The following is a 23,719-nucleotide window of genomic DNA, read 5'->3' on the forward strand; positions in this document are numbered from 1 at the left end:
TGTTTTCAGCTCAAATCAATCACAATTACAAGAAATTGGAGGTCTATATGACCAGATTAGACAGACCACATTCTCGGCCAAGTTTAGAAACGCAAGGTGTTTGAACCTATGCCTATCTGGCCCGAACCGCTTCGTGGACCTAAAAACCAAAAGATCGAGACATTACTAATTTTGATTAATGTCATCGATCAAGTCTAAAAGATTGCTCATTTTATGACTAAAAGATCATAGATTTGAGTTGTAAAAACAGCTTTTTTGTCAAAAAAACAAAAGGTAAGATTACGTACGAAAAAACATTCATTTTTCGACTCTTGTAGAGTGAGAAGCTTTGTTGGTTTGGGATCGCCTTTTAAACAATATAATATACATTATGGAATAAGAGAAATGAGCTAAACTTCGTAAGTGAAGCAAAAACATTAGTTTTTATTTATGACTTCCTTGATTCATAACTTTCACCAATCCAAATAAGCATTACTTTCTCTCAGCAATTTGGTTCCTACTTGTATCAAACTCACTAATCCTAAACCAATCATCTTCTTGGTTTCTAGCTACAAGCACAATGGATGAACAAAGAACAACTAATTTGCTTAACAAGCCAAAAAAAAAAAAACATAAAAACTAGAAAATTGAAAAACCTCAAACAAATTGAGCATATATGAATCAATGTTTCTAAAAACCAAAATATGGTGAAAGAAAAAGAAAGAAAATCCCTCAGGAAAGCCTGGTTTCAACCTGGAGAGCACGAAAAGCAATTAAGAATTGGCTCCTCAACCTCTCCAGAAAAGGGAGCACCAATCTTTTTAATTGTAATTTCATGCATGCTCCTCAGATTACTAAATTGTTCATCATTGGGACATCTCTAGCTGCTTTTACAGACAGACAGTTATACTTCGATCGAGAGAGAGAAGGCGGGGAAGGGAGGGAGGAAGGGAGGTTTTAGATTGCAAGATGTGTGCCAGGGTTTCAGCTTTGTTTGGACTGGTAAATTGGTAATCACGTGGTCCACTGCCTTCCAGATATTTCACTTTGGGCTGGGCTTCATTGATATCTAGAAAGCCTTCTGTTTTCTCATGCCTTGTTTCCAAAATTCTTTTTAATTCTACATTTTCTTAGGAAATTTTTGGGTTCTGATATCTGATTTCCAAAACTATTAGGTTTTTTATTTAGGAAAACTAATGAAAAGTGCTTGAAAACTTTAAGTTTTAACGATAAAAACTTTAAGTACCAAGATTGACTTTTTAATGTAAAAAATGTGATTTTTCATTAAAGTGAACAGTACCGAAAACTTTTCTTTAAATTTCCCTTTTTATTTTCAATCTTAAACATTCAATTTTCGTACAAATTAATACTATGTAACCTTGTCATAACCAGAAATTTATTTGTTTCTCAATACATTGTTCATGATATAAGAGAAGTCAGTTTGTCATATTTCCATAGACCAGAATAGTTTGCAAAATCATCATTTTGCAAAATGGAAAAATATTTATATGAAAACTTAATTTATTCTTTTCCTGTTTTGGTTACAACTCTACTTAATTTACTCACAAGTCACAACACACATCCTAAAGCTAAATTTACTCAAAACACCCCAGCTCCCCCTATTCACATACTCATTCAAAATTGTGGAAACTAGTTTGGTTTTTGCACAATTAAACTGGAGTATTATAAAAAATAAAAAATAAAAACTAAAAACTAAACAATAATCAAACCCAGTAGTGCCTCAAAAAGTAGTTGGACTGTTAAGAAAACCAGATAGTAATCAAAACATAAAACATAATTATAGCTACATTTAGAAACACAGATCAAATTCTCCCCTCCAGGGATGGGAAATAGCCTTTTCAAGAGTCACCACACCCCTAAATTTCGTCCGAAACCCAAGTCACAACACACTTTCGAAAATCAAAATACCTGCGGTGTTTAGAATCTACACATTCACAACTAATTTTCTGGTTTTAAGTTCCCAACTGATGCCTGTTGTTACTGTTTCTACAACAGGAGTGAGTGCAAGTGATGGCAGGCTCAAGACGACATGAACTCCACCACCATCTCCTTCCGCCCCACCCCCAATAATTACAAAGTGACCAAAGCCAAGAATGAGTTGCCGGATACTGACATTGCGCAGCCAGGTTTCCTCCAAGAGAGACTCTGCACGCCTTGAGCATCTCCTGCAAAATACAAGCCTCTATGTAATACAAGAAGATGGACAACTGATAAAAACAGTTTGCCACATGAACTGAAACCCTGTCAAGAGGGGACCCAAACCTCGTAGAGGGATCTCATTTACTGGGGATGGCGCCGCGAGATGACCCATTCAACTGCATGTTTTCCCTCTGTTGACCCAGGAACACACTTTCCTTGCTGTCACCAAACGTGGAAGGGTATGCTGATGATGGGCCATTACCATTAGAGTGTGTGTGGTGGCTGTGTGTCCTGAGCCATTGACCTGACCTGTCTTGCTGGACATTTGAGGAATCAAAATTCCCATTGCTGGTATTTGGACAGCTCTCAAAACCAGATTTGGCAGATTCAGCTGAATGGTTTCCATCCAAATTCATGCCTTTTTCTAGTGAGGAATTTTCGTCATTATCATCTTGTTTCTTTGTATTAAGGAAGCGACCTCCACACCCCCTTGCCCTCCTTAATGCATGCAGGTGTCGAGACTCATGAAGATATGGCTGTACAGTGACAATAAAATCATATGTCAAACAGGCCCTAAAGGACAAATTACTAAGCAGAAGAAGCAGATCAAGTAGTTACTGATGTATGAACATAAAACCTAAAGGAACCACCACATATCGTCAAGGCTTTACCACCCAAATTTAAGCCTAAAGCATGTGTCCGGGAGTGAAAAAATCGATAGATCCACCAATATGGTTGTAAAAAGTATATGCTAATATGAACATGGAATGAAAGACATTTTCATTCAGCATATCGCCAACATTACATTGATATCACCAATTTGCATACCAAAAAAAAAAACGACACCAGTGAAGACGAGTCAGAAATGACTGCTACTTACCAACATTTACCAATATTTCTGATAATACATCTCCAGAGTTACAGTGTTTCTTTAGATATTTCCATATTTCTAACTTCCAATATTGTATAACTTTATCAAATTTGCTACTAGTTAATCCACCTTAGACCTTCGATTTCAAGCTCATACTTGCTACTAGTTGATCCTATATTCACAAGTCACCCTACACGTCATACTACTTGGCATGATTAGTTTACTTATTTAATTTAATTAAAGCTGTATTGATGGGTGTCTTCAGAAATTAGACATAGAGAACAAATATTCATTAAACTCCATATTTCATCCTTGCTGGTTTCTTGTACCCAACTCCCCATGAGTTTGAAGAGCGAAAGAATTGAAATCATTTACCTTTCGAGCTTTTATAAGTTTCTTTTCAAGCTCAGCTTTAGCACGTGACTGTCTTCTTCTCAAAATACCATGGTACTGCTTGGCATTTACATACACAGGCTCCTCTTCCATATCAGGAGGCAAAGGCATTCTACCAGGATGCATACCATAGAAGTGGGGAGGCAACTAGCATCATGCTAAAAACCATCAGATATGAAACGACAACTTTTCTCAACACTAAATTCAGTGCAGTACGATAATATTCATCCTATTGCTTATACAAGACTAGAAAGTGCAAGAGTTGCATCTATTGTGGACTACAACATTGATTACCAAACATGTATATATGGTACCAAACCCGACAGAAAAAACATAAATACATATTTTTATCACAAATGGTCCTTTATCTTTTACCAACTCATCAGTTTGATCCTTTGTGTTTCAAGCTCATCAATTTCGTCCCTTATCCATTTTAACAGAATTTAATGGTAAGGATTACATTGATGAGTGAGACAGTAGATAAGGGGCGAAATTGATGAGAGAAATATTGGTACGAAGTATGAATGTGCATAAATGCAAGCCTTGGAGAATAAAAGGTGTGGTTTAATTAGGATTCCAGATAAAAGTATTTGCTTTCCCCATTTGTTTATAGGGGTAAATTACTTAATTAATAATTTAATTCACTTGGTTATAATTTAGTTTTCTAGTTTTGGCTAGAGCTGGACACTATTTGAACCCTTTTATCTCATTCTCCTTACTTCCTCAACATAGTATCCAGAGCATCATTGGCTCAAAGACCTATTGATATGATTAATGTATCTCATTTCCTCCTGCTTTCTTAACACATTTACAAGAGCAGTATGGAAATCCTATATTTACAAAGCTTCATTTTAACTGGCACAGTTCATTGAAGGTTTCCTGCCGTGCCAACTTAAATACAATATATAGTACTGAAACAATATCAACAACTGCAGATTGCATACCATAGTTTGTGGCCCATAAGAAGTCAACATCCCACCATATTGTGGATCTGCATACGGATACGATGACATAACCTGCATAGTTTAATAAACTTGTAAACCCTCTTATTGAACAGCAGACATTTTTCCAGAAGAAATTGGATGCCTATAGTGATAATGGATGCAAATTCCTGTTCTTCGTATGTCTGTAATTATTTCCATGTGTTTTAAGGTTTGTATGCGTAGAATGTGAGGAGAAAAGAGAAAGTACTTACAATTGAGTGGCCAACAAGTTCCATTTGTGAGTTTGGATCCACGTGTTCACCCATTGCAGGAACCACTGAGGATGAAACACTTTTGGTATGTTGGTTTTCACTTCCACTGTTCCCATCTGAACAAAAAGAAACTCGCATTAACACATGTCTTTTTTTTCCAACTAGACGTAATTTTTTCGTAATGCAGTTCCTTTTTTTTTTTCAACTAGATAAAGTTTTTCGTAAATAAACTGGTTCATAAACAAAATAAGTTAGTGGGAGAAAGATTGTAATATCTAACACCGTTGTTTAAGTACGGCCTACTTAATTTCTTTTTCTCCAAAAAAATACTCAGTTGTATTAAGGCATTCAGCTTAGATCATAAAAACATTGAACTTTTCCTTTATTTCACAGATTAAAGGGTCTTGATCAGTATGTCAAACTGATGATACATTCTGTCATTCAATCTCAGAAAGAACACAAAGTTATAGTAAAAGAAAATGAAAAGTTTTTCCTAATGGTTGCTTTATATTTAATTTATTATATCAGCAAGTGTAAATCTCCCAGAACATACGAAAACTAAGTTCACAAGAAATTTTCGTGGGATATGATAATTCAAAAAGTAACTACCAGACTGTGATTCTACTGTAGTCCGCAATTCTTTATTGAAGTTGGCCCGACCATCCAGCCTAGCACTAGTTTGTGCCTGCATAGCTCCATTCATGACCATACTATTACTATGATCCACCATAGATGATGCTGTACCATTCCCCACTCCACGCCACCAAGGTTGGGAGTAGATAGGTTGCAGCACAGTCTCAGCACCATGTTCTACATGCGGATCTTCATTAGATTTAGCTGGCATCATTCACCACTTTCTCCTGAGAAGAATATAAGCATGGGTTTAACATTTAACATAAGTAAGGAAGATGAGGACAGAAACCAAAAGAAAGTACTGATCAACTGTCATGGCAGAAAGGAAAAGACAGAAAACCCCTACAATGTGTAAATCCACTAGGAGCACATTCATGAAATCATATCCGAAGCCAGAAACCAAACCGTCATTCAGTTATAGAAAAATACATACATGGATCATAAAATAATTCAGCGAAACAAATCGAACAGAATGGTAAAGATTGATGTTCCATTTAAATCGTAGTATTCATAGTTAACAAGCTTTTTACCAAATTTCTTGAGGACAAAGCTAGGCATAAGTACATCAACCAAACGATGTAACAGCCAAAGACCTCTCCCAAAAATGTCACCTCCAATACAGTTTTGGATTCCTAAGCCTCACTTGCATGCTCTAGATCTTCCTACTGCATACCCAATGTGATTCAGGGGACTCACAATCCTCCTTCCTTCACAAATATTATGATTTTCCCTCTGGGTATCACAACCTCCCTTCCTTGGCATTGGCACTTGCACCAGGAAGAAAATTGCTCACATAACAATGGGCAGACCTTTGTGAATTGAGACGTAACCATTTACTTACCCATGTACAACAACTCAAAAGGAGTCTTAGCTCTTGCGTCCCACATCCATTATCCCATAGCATAGAGGGTCAGCGCCTTTTCTCTCAATAGCAGGGATGAGTTGCTATAACTCTTTTTCCCAACTGACCGATAGGAAATGGGTTGGGATGCTCTTACACTATTTCTGATGACCCCAGGCCTCTTCTAATAGTACTAACTCTAGCTGACATTTAAACTCCCAGGTTTAAATACCCTAAACACTGCTATCAAAAAGTTAAAGCGGTGGCGCAATGGGGTATTGCAATCTCCCCTCCTTTTGGGTAACCATAGAGTTCCTACCATGAACTCGAGGAATACAGACAGGGATATCGTAAAGATAATTAATTTTCAAGCCAAAAAGGAACATAGGACAGAATTTTATGCGCTCAACAATATTCTGTAAGTCCCTCTGAATTAAGCAATCATATACGAAATAAACAAAAATATAAGCACAAATCATTTGGGTATCTTTAACATGTAATTATATCTTTAATCATATGCAATTATAGAAAATAAAAAACAAAAAAGCATGAACAAAAAAATTCAAATTTATAAATGTGAAATACACGCAAATGGTGGATTGCCCTGGTTGATAGCGGGTTCATACCTTCGCCTCCCCTTAATCTAGCTTAGAGTGGCAACATCGTTCCTAATCAAAATAAATACATGTGAAATACACTGTCCCACTCCACTAAACCAGGCTAAATTTTCAAAAGCTTTTGCATCAAATGTACAATTAAACCAAAAATTAGGGGGCAAAGCTGGAAATTTGAGCTCACTTTTCCACATCCAAAACCAAAGCTCGAAACTTTCTAATATTTTCTCGCTGACCAAACAGAGATTAGAAGGAGCTTTTCTAAGAAAAACAACAATTTAAACATGCAGACACTTGGAGCAAAAAATTGGGAGGGAAAATCTTACAGTGGTGAGCCAAGTAGCAGGATAAGAACCCTAAGAAGAAGCTTTGGCTTTGATTTCAGGGATGGGAAGTCGTCGATGCAAGTCTCATTCTCTCTCTCTCTCTCTCTCTATCTTCCTTCTCTTTGCAACCTTAAGAGAGACAGTGGAAGGTGACGCAGACAGATAGAGTTTAAAAATATGATAACCTTTTTTAAAATATTATTCTGGAAATTAAATGTATATTCATTAGTTTAAATTTTAAAGAGAAGTTAAGGTGACTTGACAAAATTAACCTTACAATTTTCTCTTTCTTTTCTATTTACTAGTATACGCTCGCATATAAAATGTGTGTGAAATTTTTTATTTTTGTTTTTAAAATTGAAGAAGTGAGGAAGAGAGTGAGAGGGAACGTGGGAGTGAGGAGAGAGGAAGAGATTTTTATTTTTTAAATTAGAAATGATAAAATCACCTATATGTGAGGTTTAAACAAAAAAAGAAAAAATTTGTTTTGTAAAACAACGTTACTATTCTTAACTTTTTCTGTGATAGAAGATAAAAATGTCTTTTTACCTTTTTTTGGTTGACAAAAAAAATTTCATTAATATATAGTTTAGATATATAAATTTGAATCACGTTATGAGAATTTCAATACCAACTAATTATGCATAATTCTTTGTGTAGCTTAGTTGAATTTCCAATCTTCAAAGATAGAGTGAAGATTTGATGCATGGGGAGCCGAAAAAGAAAACGCCAATGAAAAAAAAAGGTTACAATCTTTATTTTATTTTATTTTTTTAGGAGTATGGTTTTTTTTCAAATTTTTCTTACATACACACACACACACACACACACACATATATATATATATATATATATATATATTTGTTAAACGAAAGATTTTATTAGATTAGTCTCTGACGAGATTCGAACTCCTGTTGTTGTACAAGAACTCAATACTTTTCCACCACTGTGGTAAAGAGCGACTTGCAATTTTTTTTATTTTATATTTTTCGATACTTATCCAAATACAATTTTTTTTTTAAAAAAAAAGTAATGATAATAAGTGGCAGGGGGTAATTTGGGCAATGTACACTATTTGCTGTCCAACTAATTTTGAAGTCTAGAAGCTTGGCGAGCGTGAAATTTGTATACAATTCCCAGTTAAAATTTTAAAGAAATTTATTTTCTTTCAACAAGTAGATTCAGAATTAAGAAAAGGACAAATATGAAAATAAAGGCGGTCGCAACGTGTCGGCCTAGCAGCGTGTCCAGTGGGTCCCACTACTCAAAGCTATTTGAGCATTTACCCAACGAACCAGGGTAGCAGCCAAACACATGTGCTACTTATGCCACGCAATGGTCTTGGGAATATGATGGGCACCCACGTGTATCTGGTAGGTAAGGCCTTTTTCCAACTAATTTATATATAGTGCGTTTCTTGTAGCAGATTATCGCTAACTGAATTAATTTCAAGGTCTAATCTGAACTGACTTAGATTAAATTAAACAGAACTAACTTAATAAAACGTTTAATACAGTGTCGGACTAAAATGTAGAATAATAATGCATTCTAATATTATATTATTTAATTCAAATTTATTAATATTTTATATTATTATTACATATTTAATAATATTTTATTACTACCACTGTCTGGTTCTATTCCCAATTCTTTTCCGCTAATCCCCCCTTTTCTTCCTTATTTTGCTCTGTCCCTCTCCCTCTCCCTCTGTTTCTTCCAAATTTTTATTCGTCCATCTCCATCTTTTTCTTCGTATTTCTTTCCGTTCATCTTCCACTTTTCTTCCTAATTTTTTTGTTTAGAATTTTGGATTTTGAAAGTGGAAATATTGCAGAATTTTTTGCCTATTTTGCTTCGAATTTTGCGGGATCTGGATTTAGAAATGGTAGATGAGAGGGGCGAAGCAGGGCATAGTTTGTATATGGGACTGGGTTCCGAATCTTGCGAGGGACAAGTAATGGGAGGGGTGAAGCGAGGAGGGACGAAGCAGGGAGGAGTTTGCTTAGCGGTCGGGGGTCTCTGCAGCTGCAATTTGGTTTTTGTTTTGCAGCTGCTGTGGCTGATGAACGAGTTGGCCATCTCTGCAAATTGAGGAGCCGAAGATGACGAGGATGTGATATGAGTTGTCAGTCGGAGATGAAGGACGCGAGATATGTGGTCTTAGCAGTCCCATGGTTTGCGGGAGGACTAGCTAAGACCGTTTAGCGATGTCGGTAGTCGAAGCGAGTGAGAGCTAAGCCCATTAAAACTAGTCCCTTCCAAATAACAAACATGGGACTTCACTAGCTTTTAATCCGGAGAGCTAAGGAGGGCGAACAAACACATCCTATAGTGTTAGTCGCATCACTCATTTTTATACATATTTATCACCTACTTAAAAAAGCACAAAATGATTCATAAGACTAGACGAGAATAATTTTTATGATATAGGTATATTGTCACGCAATATTGTGTACAATGCTATTGAGTATATGAATAATAATAAATAAAAAGTTTACACGTGTTTTTATTTTATTGTTATGGTCACTGTTGTAGGATATTCATTCAATGTAAGTAATTATCTCAATAAACACTTCCTCTTCAGAGAACTTGACATGTCTACACAAAGTGCATTAACTGTATGTATTTTACGTCAATAACTTAAAATATAACATTGCATTATGGATTTGTGAAATTGTCACGTTAGCACACCCGATCTAGGTAAGTCTTCTTCAAGGATCCAAATGTAATGTTAATGCATTGTTAGAAGAGCTAGATCTTATTCTAAAAGAGTGCTTTTGTTCCGTATTAATAGTTATTGGATGAATTTAAATATCTAATTGTATATTGTAAATAGATTAAACTGTACTCACCCATCAATAAATAATTAAAACAATGATGATGCTCATCGCCATTGGTGTTGAGCAAAAATACACCATTCTTCTTAAGTACAAAAATTGTTACCATACCTCATTTAGAACACCCCAAACGACGTCTTGGTTTCTTAGAAAATTTGCATGAATGCGAGGTTGAATTTGTGTTTAAGGGCTTGATGTAATGGATGTCCTTCCATTCCATGGCAGTCGTCAATTACCTTTGGATTTGGACAAACCAACACACAAACAGAAAGCTTTCCTGAATATTTTGTGTCCTTTTATTCTAAAAGGAAACCCTTATTGTATATGTGCGTCTCCTTTTGTCTAGTTGGAAAATACCTTTCGCCTCACTAAAGCACCTTTGGAGAGTTAGCATGTGTTGACTGTTATTATGATCTATATATGTTTCCTTCTTCTCGACGAATTGTTAGTTTATTAAGAGACTACCTTTCAATTTAGTTTAGATAATATGTTTGTTAAAAAAATAAAAAAAAAAAGCTTATATATATTCCGATTCATGACATTACTTTCTTCACACAACTTTTGTTACAAGTTTTTGTGAGCCCTTTCTGTAATGTATTTCAACGATCCGAACTATCTAATTTTTAAGTCTTCCATCAAATATCATGTCTACCAAAAATCACCAAAATTTGAAATCATATGATCGTTAGATTAAGGGTTTTCGTCCATTTTCTTCACTACAAATGAATATCTTAATGATTTTGAATTGTCTATTTTTTGCAAGAACTATCTATGAATGATGTTCTAAAAAATAGACGGTTCAAATTATTGAAATCCATCGCGGAAGGAGCCCCACAAAACTTGCGACAAAAGTTGTGTAAAAGAAGTGGTGGCACTGTTCCGCCTCTTATATATTTATATATATTTATGTTTCTTAATTCTAATTGGAAAGTGCCAGTAATTCCTAGTGTTCAAGGGACTGAAGTGCGTGCACACGAGTTATCTTCTATATAAAACTGGAGCAAACCTTAGAACCTTCAGTCTTGTCCTACGTACGTTTTCTCACCCAAAAAAACCTTTGCTTAATGCTCTGAGAGCTATATGGATTCAGGTATGTATGTTTCTCTTCTCTCTCTTCTTCTCCAAACCAGTAGAAAATTGGTTGTACATCACAGGCGTTTTGTTTTGTTTTGTTTCAGCCTCCTGGTTTAGTTGTTTAATTTCCATGTTTATACATGGTTATGATGAGTGAGTTGTACATCGATCACTAATGCTACATTCGCTTGATCAATTTGTTTTCTTTAGTTGTTTTGTTTCCATCATCTTTCTTTCTTACTCAATTTTTCCTTAATTTTGCCTTTTCAGATTGGAAAGTTTTGCCTAACCACCTTCTAGGTTTAGTTTTAGAGAAACTTGCATCGGATGACTATTTGAGATTCAGTCTTGTTTGTATGTCATGGAGTAGTGTAACAAAGGATAATCCTCAACGGCCAGCCCCAATGCTCTTCATTTCCAGTAGTGGCAAACAGGATACATGGAATGTATACAACGTCGAGAATAATAAGGTTTATGATTTACAATTAAGGTTACCGAACAAACGATTTTGTGGGTCTTCAAAAGGATGGCTTGTAACTGTTGATGAAACTTTTGCGGTGACCTTAATGAATCTGTTCGCAATGATTCAAGGATGTGAAGAATATGAAAGTTCAGTCACTCGCCTTCCTTCAATGATGCCTACTCATCCTCAACGTGTCAAGTATTGAGCTCGACGATACGATTGTTATGTTGGCAAGGCTACAATTTCAGCAGATCCGGTTTTAAATGCAGATGAATTTGTTGTTGAGGTCATATTCGGGGATGGTTTCGATTGGCTTCTATTAGATTTGGTAAAGATAAAACTTGGACGTATATATCGTGAACATAGGACGTGGCACTTCATTGATGATGTTGTTCATGTTGGAGATAAAGTTTATTGCGTCGATACATCTGATAGAATTAACCTAGATGGGAAAATTATTGAACAATGTATGATTCGCAAGAGATATCTCGTGAATCTCAACGAGAAAGAAGTTTTAATGGTGAAAAGGTGCTTCAAAATGGAAAAAAAAGGGAACAGACGACGATACCCCAGCTTTGTGACACAAAAATTTGAAATTTTTAGATGGAACTTTGAAGAAAGTAAGTGGATCGAGATGACAAGTTTGGGTGATGTTGCCCTCTTTGTGGGGGCTAACGATTCGGCATCTATTTTGACCTCAAAGTTACCAGGATGTCAGCCGGATTGCATATACTTCAACTCGGATTGGCAATATATAGAATGGAATCGCCAAGACTATGATGTGTATAACTTAAAGACTCAAAGTATTTAAAAACTAATGAAAAATGCTTAAAACTTTGAGTTTTAACAATAAGGACAAAATAAATGTAAAGTAAATAGTACATGATTGATTTTTTAGTGTAAAAATATGATTTTTCGTTAAAGTGAACAATATCGAGAACTTTTTGTTAAATTTCCCTTAAGATATAGGTCCAAAAAATTGACATACTATTGTCTTTAATCCAATTTTTTGAAATTTCTGATTTAGGTCCACTTAACTATTTTTTTAAACCTATTTTACCCTTTGTTTTCAAATTTTGAATATTTAAACATCTGCAATCTACTAAGCATTTAAAAAAACGTTTCAATTCTTTACCTTTTAATAAAATAAAATATTTTTATCATAGATTAAGTTGCAAAAATATACAACCTAATTAAAAGGTACTAATACATAAATGTACATATACCTATAAGTACGATGTCAAACGAAGAAAATATATCTAATCAATAGGTAGATAAACGAACTGAAAGGTACAAATACACAATTTACCTACCTATAAGCAAGATAAATTACTATGTAATATAGGAAAACATATGGAAGTAATTTGTGATAGAGATAGATAATAAAAATTGAAAAATATAATATGCCTATAATAGAGGTAGGTTATATAACAAAATCTTGTGATAGAGGTAGATAAATATCGGCCATGAAATCAATTAATTTGAGTAAAAATACAACTCAAATGAAGATCCAACTTTGACCACCAAATTAACTAATTTGAACACAACAAGCAATTTGATGAAAGAAGCCAACCAACCTCCATTCTTTGATCAAACAGAATCAAATTTCATATATAGTGGAAGCCTAAGAAGAGAAGAGTAGAACTGAACAATGACAAGGAAGAAGAACAATCGCAAGGTAAATGATAAATCCTAACTAAGAAAAAGGTTTTAGATAACAAAGTAAAAAGAAAGAATAGATAAATGAAGAAGAAATGAAGAGGCGTATCCTCACTTTGAGATATATAGGAAGTAATTTTATTCCAACAAGTCAACAACTATCCTATCATTAAGAGAATTGTATTCTTTAAACCTCAAATAGGTAAAACTTATCACAAATACTAATCCTAATATCAAGGGATAATATTGATTACTTATAAGTAATTTTAGGGGTAAATTGGTATGAAAATGAAAAAAAACTGACATGGAATATAATTGGACTCATCTCAAAAATGACTCACAAAATTAGATTCATATCAAGTTTCCCCATAATTTTTTTGTGGTTGGGAAATATAAACTATTTAATTTGGCAGATATATTTCCTAATTCTAATAGGGGAGTTATTCCTATTCTTTAAGGGACTAAACTGCCTGCGCATTGGTTCTCTCCATAGAAACCTGAGAACCCTTCAATCTTCTCCTACGTTTTCTCACCCAAAAAAAAAAAAACAAAAAAAAACAGAACCAAAAGACCCTTCAATTTTCTCCTACGTTTTCTCACCCAAAAAAAACAGGCAGAACCAAAAGCCTTTTCTGAGAGCTATGGATTCAGGTATGTATGTTTCTCTTCTCTCTCTTCCTGTTCAAACCAGTAGAAAATAGGTTGTACATCAGAGGCGTTTTTGTTTTGTTTAAGCCTCCTGGTTTAGCTGTTTAATTTCCATGTTTATGCATGGTTATGATGACTGAGTTGTATATCGATCACTAATGCTGCATCCGCTCGACCAACTTGTTTTTTTTTTCAGTTGTTTAATTTCCATCATCTTTCTTTCTTATCCAATTTTTCCTTAATTTTGCCTTTTCAGATTGGAAAAATTTGCCTAACCACCTTCTGGATTTAGTGTTAGAGAAACTTGCATCGGATGACTTTTTGAGATTCAGTCTTGTTTGTATGTCATGGAGTAGTGTAACAAAGGATAATCCTCGACGGCCAGCCCCAATGCTCTTAGTTTCCAGTGGTGGCAAACAGGATGCATGGAATGTATACAACGTCGAGAAGGATAAGGTTTATGATTTACAGTTAAGGTTGCCGAACAAACGATTTTGTGGGTCTTCAAAAGGATGGCTTGTGACCGTCGATGAAAATTTCGCGGTGACCTTAATGAATCCGTTCGCAAGGATTCAAGGATGTGAAGAGAATGAAAATTCAATCATTCGCCTTCCTTCACTGATGCCTCCTTGTCCTACACGCACTATGTACTGGGCTCGACGATACGACCGTTATGTTCACAAGGCTACTATTTCAGCAGATCCGGTTTTAAATGCAGATGAATGTATTGTTGAGGTCATATTCGGGGATGGTTATCTATTGGCTTCTGTTAGACCTGGTAAAGATAAAACTTGGACCTATCGTGAACATAGGACGTGGCACTTCATTGATGATGTTGTTCATGTTGGAGATAAAGTTTATTGCGTCGATAGGTCTGATAGACTTAACCTAGATGGGAAAATTATTGAAGAACGTATAGTTCGCAAGAGATATCTCGTGGATCTCAACAAGAAAGAAGTTTTAATGGTGAAAAGGTGCTTCAGGATGGAAAGAAAAGAAGGGAACAGACGGCGATACCCCAGCTTTGTGACACAAAAATTTGAAATTTTTAGATGGAACTCTGAGGAAAGTAAGTGGATCGAGATGACAAGTTTGGGTGATGTTGCTCTCTTTGTGGGGGCTAATGATTCGGCATCTGTTTTGACCTCAAAGTTACCAGGATGTCAACCGGATTGCATATACTTCAACTCGGATTGGCAGTATATAGAATGGAATCGCCAAGACTATGGTGTGTATAACTTAAAGACTCAAAGCATTTCAAAGCCTTACACCCCACATGCATTGACACTATTGAATATGACCAAGCAAAAATCAATCTGGTTTCTGCCAACTCTTCGGTCATGAATTAATGCTCCTTCCATCTCTTCTTCTTTTATTTTTCTTCTATCTGTAACTTGGTGGTCTTACTCTTTTTCTTCTTTTACTATTATTGTAATTTCCAGATGCAAATTTTATTTAGGATTGTAGCTCTATTATTTAACATTTGTTTCGCATAATATCGAATATAGAATACTTATACCATAAAAGAACGTTCACATAAAAGCACAAATAATCTGAAATAAATCCCCATTGGTTTTTCTGACAATTATGTTTACTTGAAAGAAAGAATGATTTTCCTCTAATATTAGCTTATAGAACAAATTATATTGACTAGAAAGAAAGAAATACAATAGGCGTTCCTCCCCTGACCCTCGCAAAGCGGGAAGCCTTATTAGTTTGGGATCGCCTTTTTATTAGCTTATAGAACAAATATATACAAGCCATAATACATTCAGTGAGGTGAGGTGACGATTAGAACACAATTCAGTCGTTACTGCATTCAAATTACAAACAATGTCAAGCATTGCTGTTGTATTGTCCCCGTGCACCTTCTACGTCTAGTTTTGCACCTTCTAGTTCTAGTTGGCTTCGAAAATGGGTTCTTAGCATATCTTGGGGCACACATTACCTCATTATATCATGCTGTTCAACCACCTTATCAAGTTCTTTGTTCAATAGGCTTTGCAATGACACTGAACGCATCTCCTTCTCTTATACTGAACACCAGATATGACCGCCCTCAACTGGCAAGTATCAAGGAAACATTCCCTCGAGATACTCTTCAAAATTATCTGTGTCATCAACTCTATGTTCACTAGCGGAGATTGAAGCCTTTCTCCCTGCAAAAAAATGAAAAATAAAAAATAAAAAATTCGAACCGGTGTAAAATGAAAATAATGAGTATGAAACGGCATAAAAAGAAGAATGATGTCTCATCCTTATAGCCATGTTGAACGATCCCATTAAAAGAATGCGATCCTCCTTGAACAGAAACATGCAGAACCAAGGGACATGATAGGCACATACTCTCTCTAAAAACCCGTAATCTAAAGAAACATGTTCATACATTTGCAATCTTGATAAAAACATTGTCATCTCCGCATGTAAAATTATTAGTTTTTGAAAACCATAAAATGATATAAATGATCTTCAAGCTTATCATTTAAGAGAACCGTTTAATCCAAACATCAAAAAGAAGACAATAAGAGTCATTTTTAATATGTCAAATTGATCAAGATGCAAACAAAGTGACATCTAATGACTCCCACCGACGGAATTAACAGCAGGCATGACAAAAAAGAACTTAACACTATTTTTGAAAGAGAGAAATAAACTTGGAATTTGGATAAAAGTCAGAATTTATAAATTGACATGTACCAATTCTCTTGTTTGGATTGATAAATATAAAAATTTAGAATTTTCACATGGAAGAGAAACTTGGAATTTAGGACCTACAATTCCCAAGTTTAAATTCCATGTTTATAGTTGTCATATCTCAATTTCTATAATTAAGAGTTTAAAAATAACAAAATCCGTATCCAATTTCATTGTTCTTTTAGGTTAACCAAATAAGAAAATTCACAAATTCTAGAAAATAAAATCTCTTCATTTCAATTTCCGTCATTTTAAAATTCATTAATAATTTTAAATTTCTTCATTCAAACATAGTATAAAGGTCATTTCCAATGCATTAGGTTATAGGGCTATAGGCTCTTTTATAGTTTGAAATGAAGAAAAAATCATCTCTAATAAAGGTCCAAGTCAAAGGAAAAAGGGGATCCACTGGGCCAAATTCTAGCCCATGGCCATCAGGCTAGGTAATTGAAGCCAGCCAGCCAGCCCAAAATGATGGGCCAGCTATCAGCAACTCACATGCTAGTTGACGTCAGCAAACTATTGGATTTGAATTTTATTTTTGTTTTTTTTTTAAAGATGAAATTTAAAAATAAAAATAAAAATTCTAATTTTTTTTTTCTATAAGTATCTAAGTCATTTCTACATCATTTCTTACATCATTTTCACCATTCCATATTATTTTACCTCGTTTTATTTCTATTCTTCACATTCTTTAAACTCCTATATGAAAAATTAATTAATTTTTTTTTTCCAATTTTTCTTAAGCAAAACAAACATAGCATTCCGAAAAATTATTAAGATTACATAAAGATAAGAAATATGAAAAGTTACTCATTTATAAATATGGTAGTTTAATTCAATTAATCAATAAAGTTAAAGAACAAACTTAAGAATAATAAATCCCTCCTGCTGGAGATGATGTTAAATATGGTCTGACAGTATTCATTAAAAAATAATTTCTTGTATGACTATAATTTGGTACGGGGGCTAAACATAGCCCTTAGGTTGGAGATGGCATAAATTTAAATGTAATGAAATGTGCTCGGAATGTGGTGATGAAACGCGATCCTGATTTCTATACCAACAATTTTGATTAAGGAAGGAATTCTTTTGGCCTAAGGTTTTGCTAGCCTGAAGATAAGGTTATGTCTTTTAGGTCTTTTATTGTAATGCTCAATAATAGTTTGGCTTTCAATGTGCCAAACACTGATTACCCTCGTAACACATCACTTTGCCAAGAAAGCTAGTGAAGTGACCTTGTCCAGCGAGAGAATCAAGGGCTTTTTGCTGACAAAGACTTGGATAGATAACCAACTGGAATAGAAGTAGTGTTGTTTAACCAAACTGAAGGCATTATTTGATAAAACGATTCTAAGACTCAAATGATGTTTAACCAAACTAAATATGGCACTGGTTTCTCAACCAAGTAATGTTTAACCGATTTGAATATGTCTTGATGAGAGTTAGTGAAGCAATTAGCATTTTTCTCAAGAATGTGAGAGAGTTTCGCACATAGCATTTATTTGTGTTGAGTTGAAGAAATTTTATACATTGCAAAACCATTTGTTTATAAGGATAAATTTCGTGATGACCAAGTGTCCCGAGTGGTAGAACCCTATTAGGAATGTGGCTTATTGACACGCACCTGGATATCTCGACACTAATCTTATCAGACTCCTCTCATGCTGATACTCTATCTCTATCTAGTATCGGCCTCTTACCAACCAAAGTGTTATCTGCTGACTGGATTTGAAGGCTTTGTGATTTTGAGTCAAATTTGACATTAGTGTCAAATTTGTTTTTAATTCATTTTAATGGTGAGTCCCTTATTCCACTAACATTTCAACCAATAAGAATTTTGTTTCAACTTTTTTTTTTTTTAATAATTACAACCATTTAAAGCTCAACATTTGACAATTCGGTCGGAGACTTACAAATTTGACATAAGACTTCAGATTGCCACATCAACCATTAATTGGAATTTGACTATTATAATTTGACATTTTCTTTGTAGATGATCTTAGTAATCCAATTCTAGACTAGATAAAATCGCTGACATCCATTTCGGGGCTGAGAATATCACATGGACTAAATATTCATTATTGGGCCTCATTTCTTGGTTTATATCTTCTCAGCCCAAATCCTCGATTTCAAACCGAAACACAAACACTTTATACAATCGAAACCCACTGAGAGCCCCTCCAACCATGCTCTCAGTTTGTATCAAAATTTTAGCTGAAAATATTAAAATGTTATATTAGGAGTTACCTAAAAAAGTTATACTTCAACCATCCTCCCTACCTTAAAGAGTCATAATGACTACGAATCAATAATTAGCTAATAAAAATTATTTATTTAAAATAATATTAATTAAAAATGTCTAGATCGAAAAGCAGTGATTTAAAAGTTTCACTTGAGAGAAGTACTGGAAGATTTAAAAGTTTCTTGTACTTTCCTATGTTCAGTATATTTCACCATGACAAAGAAGTTGGAAGCAAAGGTTGCAATGCCCTGTTGAATTTGAGCTTGTAAACACAGAAAATTGGACCGTTATCGCAACCAGAAATGCGACCAACGGATTTCTACGCCTGGAACGCAAGCAACCGGAGGTCGAACATCCCCTTGCCAATTTCGACATTCCTCTGGCAGTGACTTGAAGAGAGAATCTTGAAACTGAAAACATCCGCGTGCAATCCCACGGTCACTGATGCATAATTTCAGGAGACTAGAAAGGTGAGAGTTGAAACACACCTTATCCAACAGTGATGTACTTCTGAAGTGACATACGATGAAATAGTTGCAAACAACTCAAGCATCTGGAAAGAAGTAAGATTCAACTGTCTCAGTCCAAAACAACGATAATTTTTGAGTCACCTCGAGTAAATTTCCTTTCGGTGTCCATACAAATTAAATGATCGGAATGAAAATTAGCACTAGACTCGTCTGCGAATTGTATGGTAAAAGAAGTAACTCTAAATACTGTTACAAGTTATAACTAAACAATAAGAACATTGTAATCAAATGCCTCAATTTTTCAAGCAGTTTGATAGCGAAATCTTCTGTGAGTTTAAGAAAAAATAATAGCAGATTGTCAATACATTTCTAAAAGCAAGTGTGTGCGCGTGTATACATACATACATACATACATACATACATACATACATATATATATATACATACATATATATATACATATATATATATATATATATATATATATATATCTGTGTGTATATTCTGGTTGTAGTATGAGGAGGAGTAGAAAGCTTTCTATCAACATATTCAAATTCACATATTCAAATTCACGACTGAAATTAAACAGTAATGAAAAATTGAAAAAATAAGTAGCTGAGAGACAATGGGAAAAATTACCATAAGAAGACGTCATATCTCTTCCCATTCAATCTCTATGTTGGGGATGTGAGCAATCTTGGTCCAATCTTCCCCTGTCTGTCTCTGGCACCGTAGTATTAACAAAGGGCAACTCCTGATGCTTAGATGAGAAAGAGAGGCGGGTAGCCCTTCAACCGGCAAGTACTGGAGCTCAGGACACCGCCATATTGTCAGTCTTTCAAGACAGATAAGTTGTCTCAATCCCTTTCCGTCCATGGTCTTAAGATTCGACATATCTATGATGGAGAGAGTAGTCAAAGACGGGGGCAGCAGCCCCTCCTCTGGAAATGCACCCACTTCTTCACATTCTTCAAAGCTCAGTGCCAAATCTACGAGAGAGGTGAGTCTTCCCAGACCCCACTGCATACGGTTTGCAATGAGTTTCTTGCAAGAACGGATATAAAGTGAACTTAATTCTGAAGGCAATCCCCCTTCTGGAAACGATTCCAGCTCTGGACAATCTACTATCCACAAGTTACGAAGAGAAGGGAGAAGCGTGTGCATCTGTTCTGGCAGCGACCTCAGTTTTTTGCATCCCCAAATACTGATCTTGGTCAAGTGTGGTGCATGCAGCCCTCCATTGGAAAAACATACAAAATTTGGACAAAAATATATATCCAGTTTACTGATGGACAAGATTTTGGATTCTTGTGAAATAGTAAGGAATTCTACGTTAGCTGAGCGCATTTCGAGTGTTTCCAGCTTTGGAAAGTAGTCCAAAGGTAATATCCGGGTTAGCTTAGGACATTCCAACAGACGAAGCTGGCAAAGTTTAGGAAAAGCTTCTTTACCTTCTTCGTTATATGACCACTCATGCCACTCCTGCATATTGCAGAATTCCAAAATTTGTAGAGAACTAAATGGCTTCGTTCCACTTGTATCATCACCATAAAACTCAGGGCCCAGAGACACCAAACCATTTAACCCTTCAATAAAAAGTTCCTTGAGGGAGGGTAGTGGTGGCAACATGAAACAGTATCGACAATTCACAAGTCTAAGAAAAACTAGTTCTGCTAACCAACTTGGAAAACTTGTACCTCCATAAGAGTCGATAGTTAGCTTTTTAACATTTGTGTGAGGTTGGAGGTTGCCAAGCATTTCTCTATCCTTCTGTGAATTATTACTATCAGCTCCCCATTCGAGAACTAGTTCATTCAGATGCTTCTTGTCCTTGATATTTGCATTCATGACATCCCCAACCTGCGCAACATTATGAAGCCCTGAAATACAAAGTTTTCCATGCAAATTCGGAAGCTCTTTTAACTCTACAATGTTATGTCCAGTATCTTTGTCTAAGAAAAAATCACTTAATGTTTGCAGATCTTTCAATTTATCCATCTGCGGTGGCATGTTTCTTAACTTTGTACCTCTGATATCAAGATGGCGCAATTTGATTAGTTTTCTCAAGTTGCTTGGCAACTGAACAAGAGCTTGACAATGTGACAGCAACAACGTCTGTAAGTTATACAAAGAACACAATGTATCAGGTAACATTTCGATTAAGGTATTTGACAAGTTCAAGTACCTGAGATGTTTTAAGTTGCCAACTGAATTAGGCAACTCTGTGACATCATATCCTGATAAACTGAGCGCTCTCAAACATTGTAGGGTTGGCAATAAATCATATAGTACCTTGCCCATCACTGAAAAAGAATCATACGATAATGATAATGGTAGGAAGGTACGCAAATTTTTGGCGTCAAATTTTTCAAAACCAGGATCATGTGTTTTCATATATGAAAAGTGACGGGCCTTGCTCACAATGTTCACCGAGACATTCTTCTCCAGCCTAACACAAAAGTCTCCGGATACAAACTTTGCTAAATCATTGATTAGGTCGTGCATGGTGAAAAACGACTCCCCATCTTCAGTTGATACATGCTGAAAAAATGACCTCGAGATTAAATCATCGAAGTATTCCTCTCCAACTTCTTCCGCCCTTTCATTCACTTCAGGTTGTAAGAGATCTTCTGCCATCCACAAAAGTACCAATTCTGATTTCTTGAATTCATAATCTTTGGGAAATATCGAAGAATATGCAAAACAACGTTTGAGATGTGGAGAAAGATAATGGTAGCTCAACCATAGAGCTGGCAGAATGTTACTCTCTTTATTTGACTTATCCCATACGTCACTCTTCAATATCTTTTCCCAGTCCTCCACATTTAACTTAGATCGTAAAAGGCCTGCAAGTGATTTCGCAGCTAAAGGAAGACCTTTACACTTTCTGACGATTTGTCTTCCACTTACTTCAAGAATTGGGTGTCCACTCACTCCTCCATTTTTGAACACATGTTTTACGAATAACAACCAACAATCATCCTCGGATAATGGCATTAGACAGTAAGTTGGAAGAGTACCCATTACAGATGCAACACCTCCATTGCGTGTAGTCACAATGATTTTACTTCCATGTTCACCAGACTCAAAAGGGCACCTTAACAGATCCCAGTGAAGATAATTTTCGTTCCAAACATCATCAAGGACAAGAAGGAACTTCTTTCCTTTCAAAGCTTCCTTGAGTTCAACTTGAAGCTGATTTAGGTCATTCATATCACAGGTTCTTGAAGTGACCGACCTATAAATTTTCTGTGTTACACTAACCACATCAAAGTCTTCCGAGACACACACCCATGCTTGAATATCAAAATGTTGTTTCGCTCTATCATCGTTGTATATGAGCTGAGCAAGGGTGGTCTTCCCGATCCCACCCATGCCAACAACAGGAATAACATTTGTTTTATTGTCATTCACATCATCCATCAATAATAATTTAACGATAGCTTCCTTGTCCTCATTCCGTCCATACACACCAGACTCTTCTACCAAAGAAGTGGAAGGCAGTGTGTGTGATGTTTTGTTGCTGGAATGTGCTTTCAAATTAAGGACATCTTTTTGTTGTGAGATGATGCCTAGTCTATCAACAACTTCATGTATCTTAGGGAGTACCGATTTGTCAAAAGCACGATGCGAGGAAGAGATGCGTTCTTGTACCTGACTTGTGCTACTGCCAGCAGCTTCAACGTCCAGCTTGCGGCTTAACGCTTCTGTCTTGATCTCGTCCAAAAGGTCATCGGCATCATAGACTGACTCTTTAAGCTTCTCAAGCCACTGCTTCACAGCTGAATTACTTATCTGCTTCTCCTCAGCATCATCAAGAACAACATTAACGGACAATAACATGATCTCTAACTTGTTCAGTAATCCCTGCGTCAGTTTCTTTCCTCTGATGAACTCCCTGATCTCCGGAGAAGCCATCTTTTCGAATACCGTCTGAAGGAAAGCGGACATAACAGCTCCACCTACCACCTCCAAAGCCATGATTTCTTCCTTGCAAATGGAATTGAGAGTTCAGACATGGTATTGCTATAGTTCGATTAAGTGTTAGTAATATATGAACATGCAACATATATAAATACTCGAGAATTAGGGATTATACCTAGAGGAAAAACCTTGAGTCAAACAACCACCTTGTTCTTACAACAGTCTCGAGGAGGAACTACGAACACACGCAAAATAGGGCTTTCGTGTACAAGTTTGGGAAAAAATACAAGAAAATTTCTTGTTCTTAACCTTGAGTTGAACATCCATCTTGTTCTTAATACTAGGATTAAGATTTGGGGATACTTAATTCTAGGAGACTTTTTTTTCTGTGTGAGCGATTTAGTCAATGGCGTGGAACACTGTTAAGGTGGATGAGCTTCATATAGAACAAACAAAATCCGACAACCGAAAGAAGCCAAACACCAACCACCCTACTGTTATAAAGAGACAAAAGTGAGAGAAATGACACTTGCTAGAGTTAGAAGCGGAACGTGTGCAATGTATCACACAAATGATGTAGATAAAGAGAGAAGAGGGATAGTAGTATTATTGCTTTTTACTTTTGATCTGGTGTGTTGTAATGAAGTTGCAAACATGCCTCTATTTATACGAGTTTAATCAGACAACTTCTTA

At 35.6% G+C, this 23,719-nt stretch overlaps 3 protein-coding genes and 1 pseudogene across 4 annotated transcripts; 2 read left to right on the forward strand and 2 right to left on the reverse strand.

Moving 5' to 3' along the window:
- Positions 1 to 1,519: 1,519 nt before the first annotated feature.
- On the reverse strand, positions 1,520 to 7,135 carry LOC137748598 (nuclear transcription factor Y subunit A-4-like). 2 transcript variants are annotated; one of them, XM_068488767.1, is made up of 8 exons: positions 7,013 to 7,098; positions 6,699 to 6,740; positions 5,208 to 5,458; positions 4,599 to 4,714; positions 4,348 to 4,419; positions 3,386 to 3,550; positions 2,263 to 2,675; positions 1,520 to 2,165 (listed from the first exon to the last, which is right to left on the reverse strand). In XM_068488767.1, the coding sequence occupies exons 3-7, from the start codon at positions 5,443 to 5,445 to the stop codon at positions 2,277 to 2,279; spliced, it is 990 nt and encodes a 329-aa protein (XP_068344868.1). In that variant the 5' UTR covers positions 5,446 to 5,458; positions 6,699 to 6,740; positions 7,013 to 7,098; the 3' UTR covers positions 1,520 to 2,165; positions 2,263 to 2,276. The 2 variants fall into 2 exon arrangements, with proteins under 2 accessions (XP_068344868.1, XP_068344867.1); XM_068488766.1 differs by lacking the exon at positions 6,699 to 6,740 and having other exon boundaries at positions 1,522 to 2,165; positions 7,013 to 7,135.
- A 3,794-nt stretch (positions 7,136 to 10,929) lies between these two features.
- On the forward strand, positions 10,930 to 12,197 carry LOC137748100 (F-box protein SKIP23-like; annotated as a pseudogene).
- A 1,411-nt stretch (positions 12,198 to 13,608) lies between these two features.
- Positions 13,609 to 15,077, forward strand: LOC137746599 (F-box protein SKIP23-like). The gene is made up of 2 exons (XM_068486610.1): positions 13,609 to 13,696; positions 13,950 to 15,077. Exons 1-2 carry the CDS (start codon positions 13,687 to 13,689, stop codon positions 15,035 to 15,037), a joined length of 1,098 nt encoding a protein of 365 aa, XP_068342711.1. The 5' UTR covers positions 13,609 to 13,686; the 3' UTR covers positions 15,038 to 15,077.
- A 3,702-nt stretch (positions 15,078 to 18,779) lies between these two features.
- LOC137748560 (putative disease resistance RPP13-like protein 1) lies at positions 18,780 to 23,404 on the reverse strand. The gene is made up of 3 exons (XM_068488731.1): positions 23,202 to 23,404; positions 19,742 to 23,092; positions 18,780 to 19,185 (listed from the first exon to the last, which is right to left on the reverse strand). The coding sequence occupies exon 2, from the start codon at positions 23,081 to 23,083 to the stop codon at positions 19,754 to 19,756; it is 3,330 nt and encodes a 1,109-aa protein (XP_068344832.1). The 5' UTR covers positions 23,084 to 23,092; positions 23,202 to 23,404; the 3' UTR covers positions 18,780 to 19,185; positions 19,742 to 19,753.
- Positions 23,405 to 23,719: the final 315 nt, after the last annotated feature.

The sequence above is a fragment of the Pyrus communis genome, chromosome 10, assembly GCF_963583255.1.
Source record: "Pyrus communis chromosome 10, drPyrComm1.1, whole genome shotgun sequence".
Taxonomy (NCBI): Eukaryota; Viridiplantae; Streptophyta; class Magnoliopsida; order Rosales; family Rosaceae; genus Pyrus; species Pyrus communis.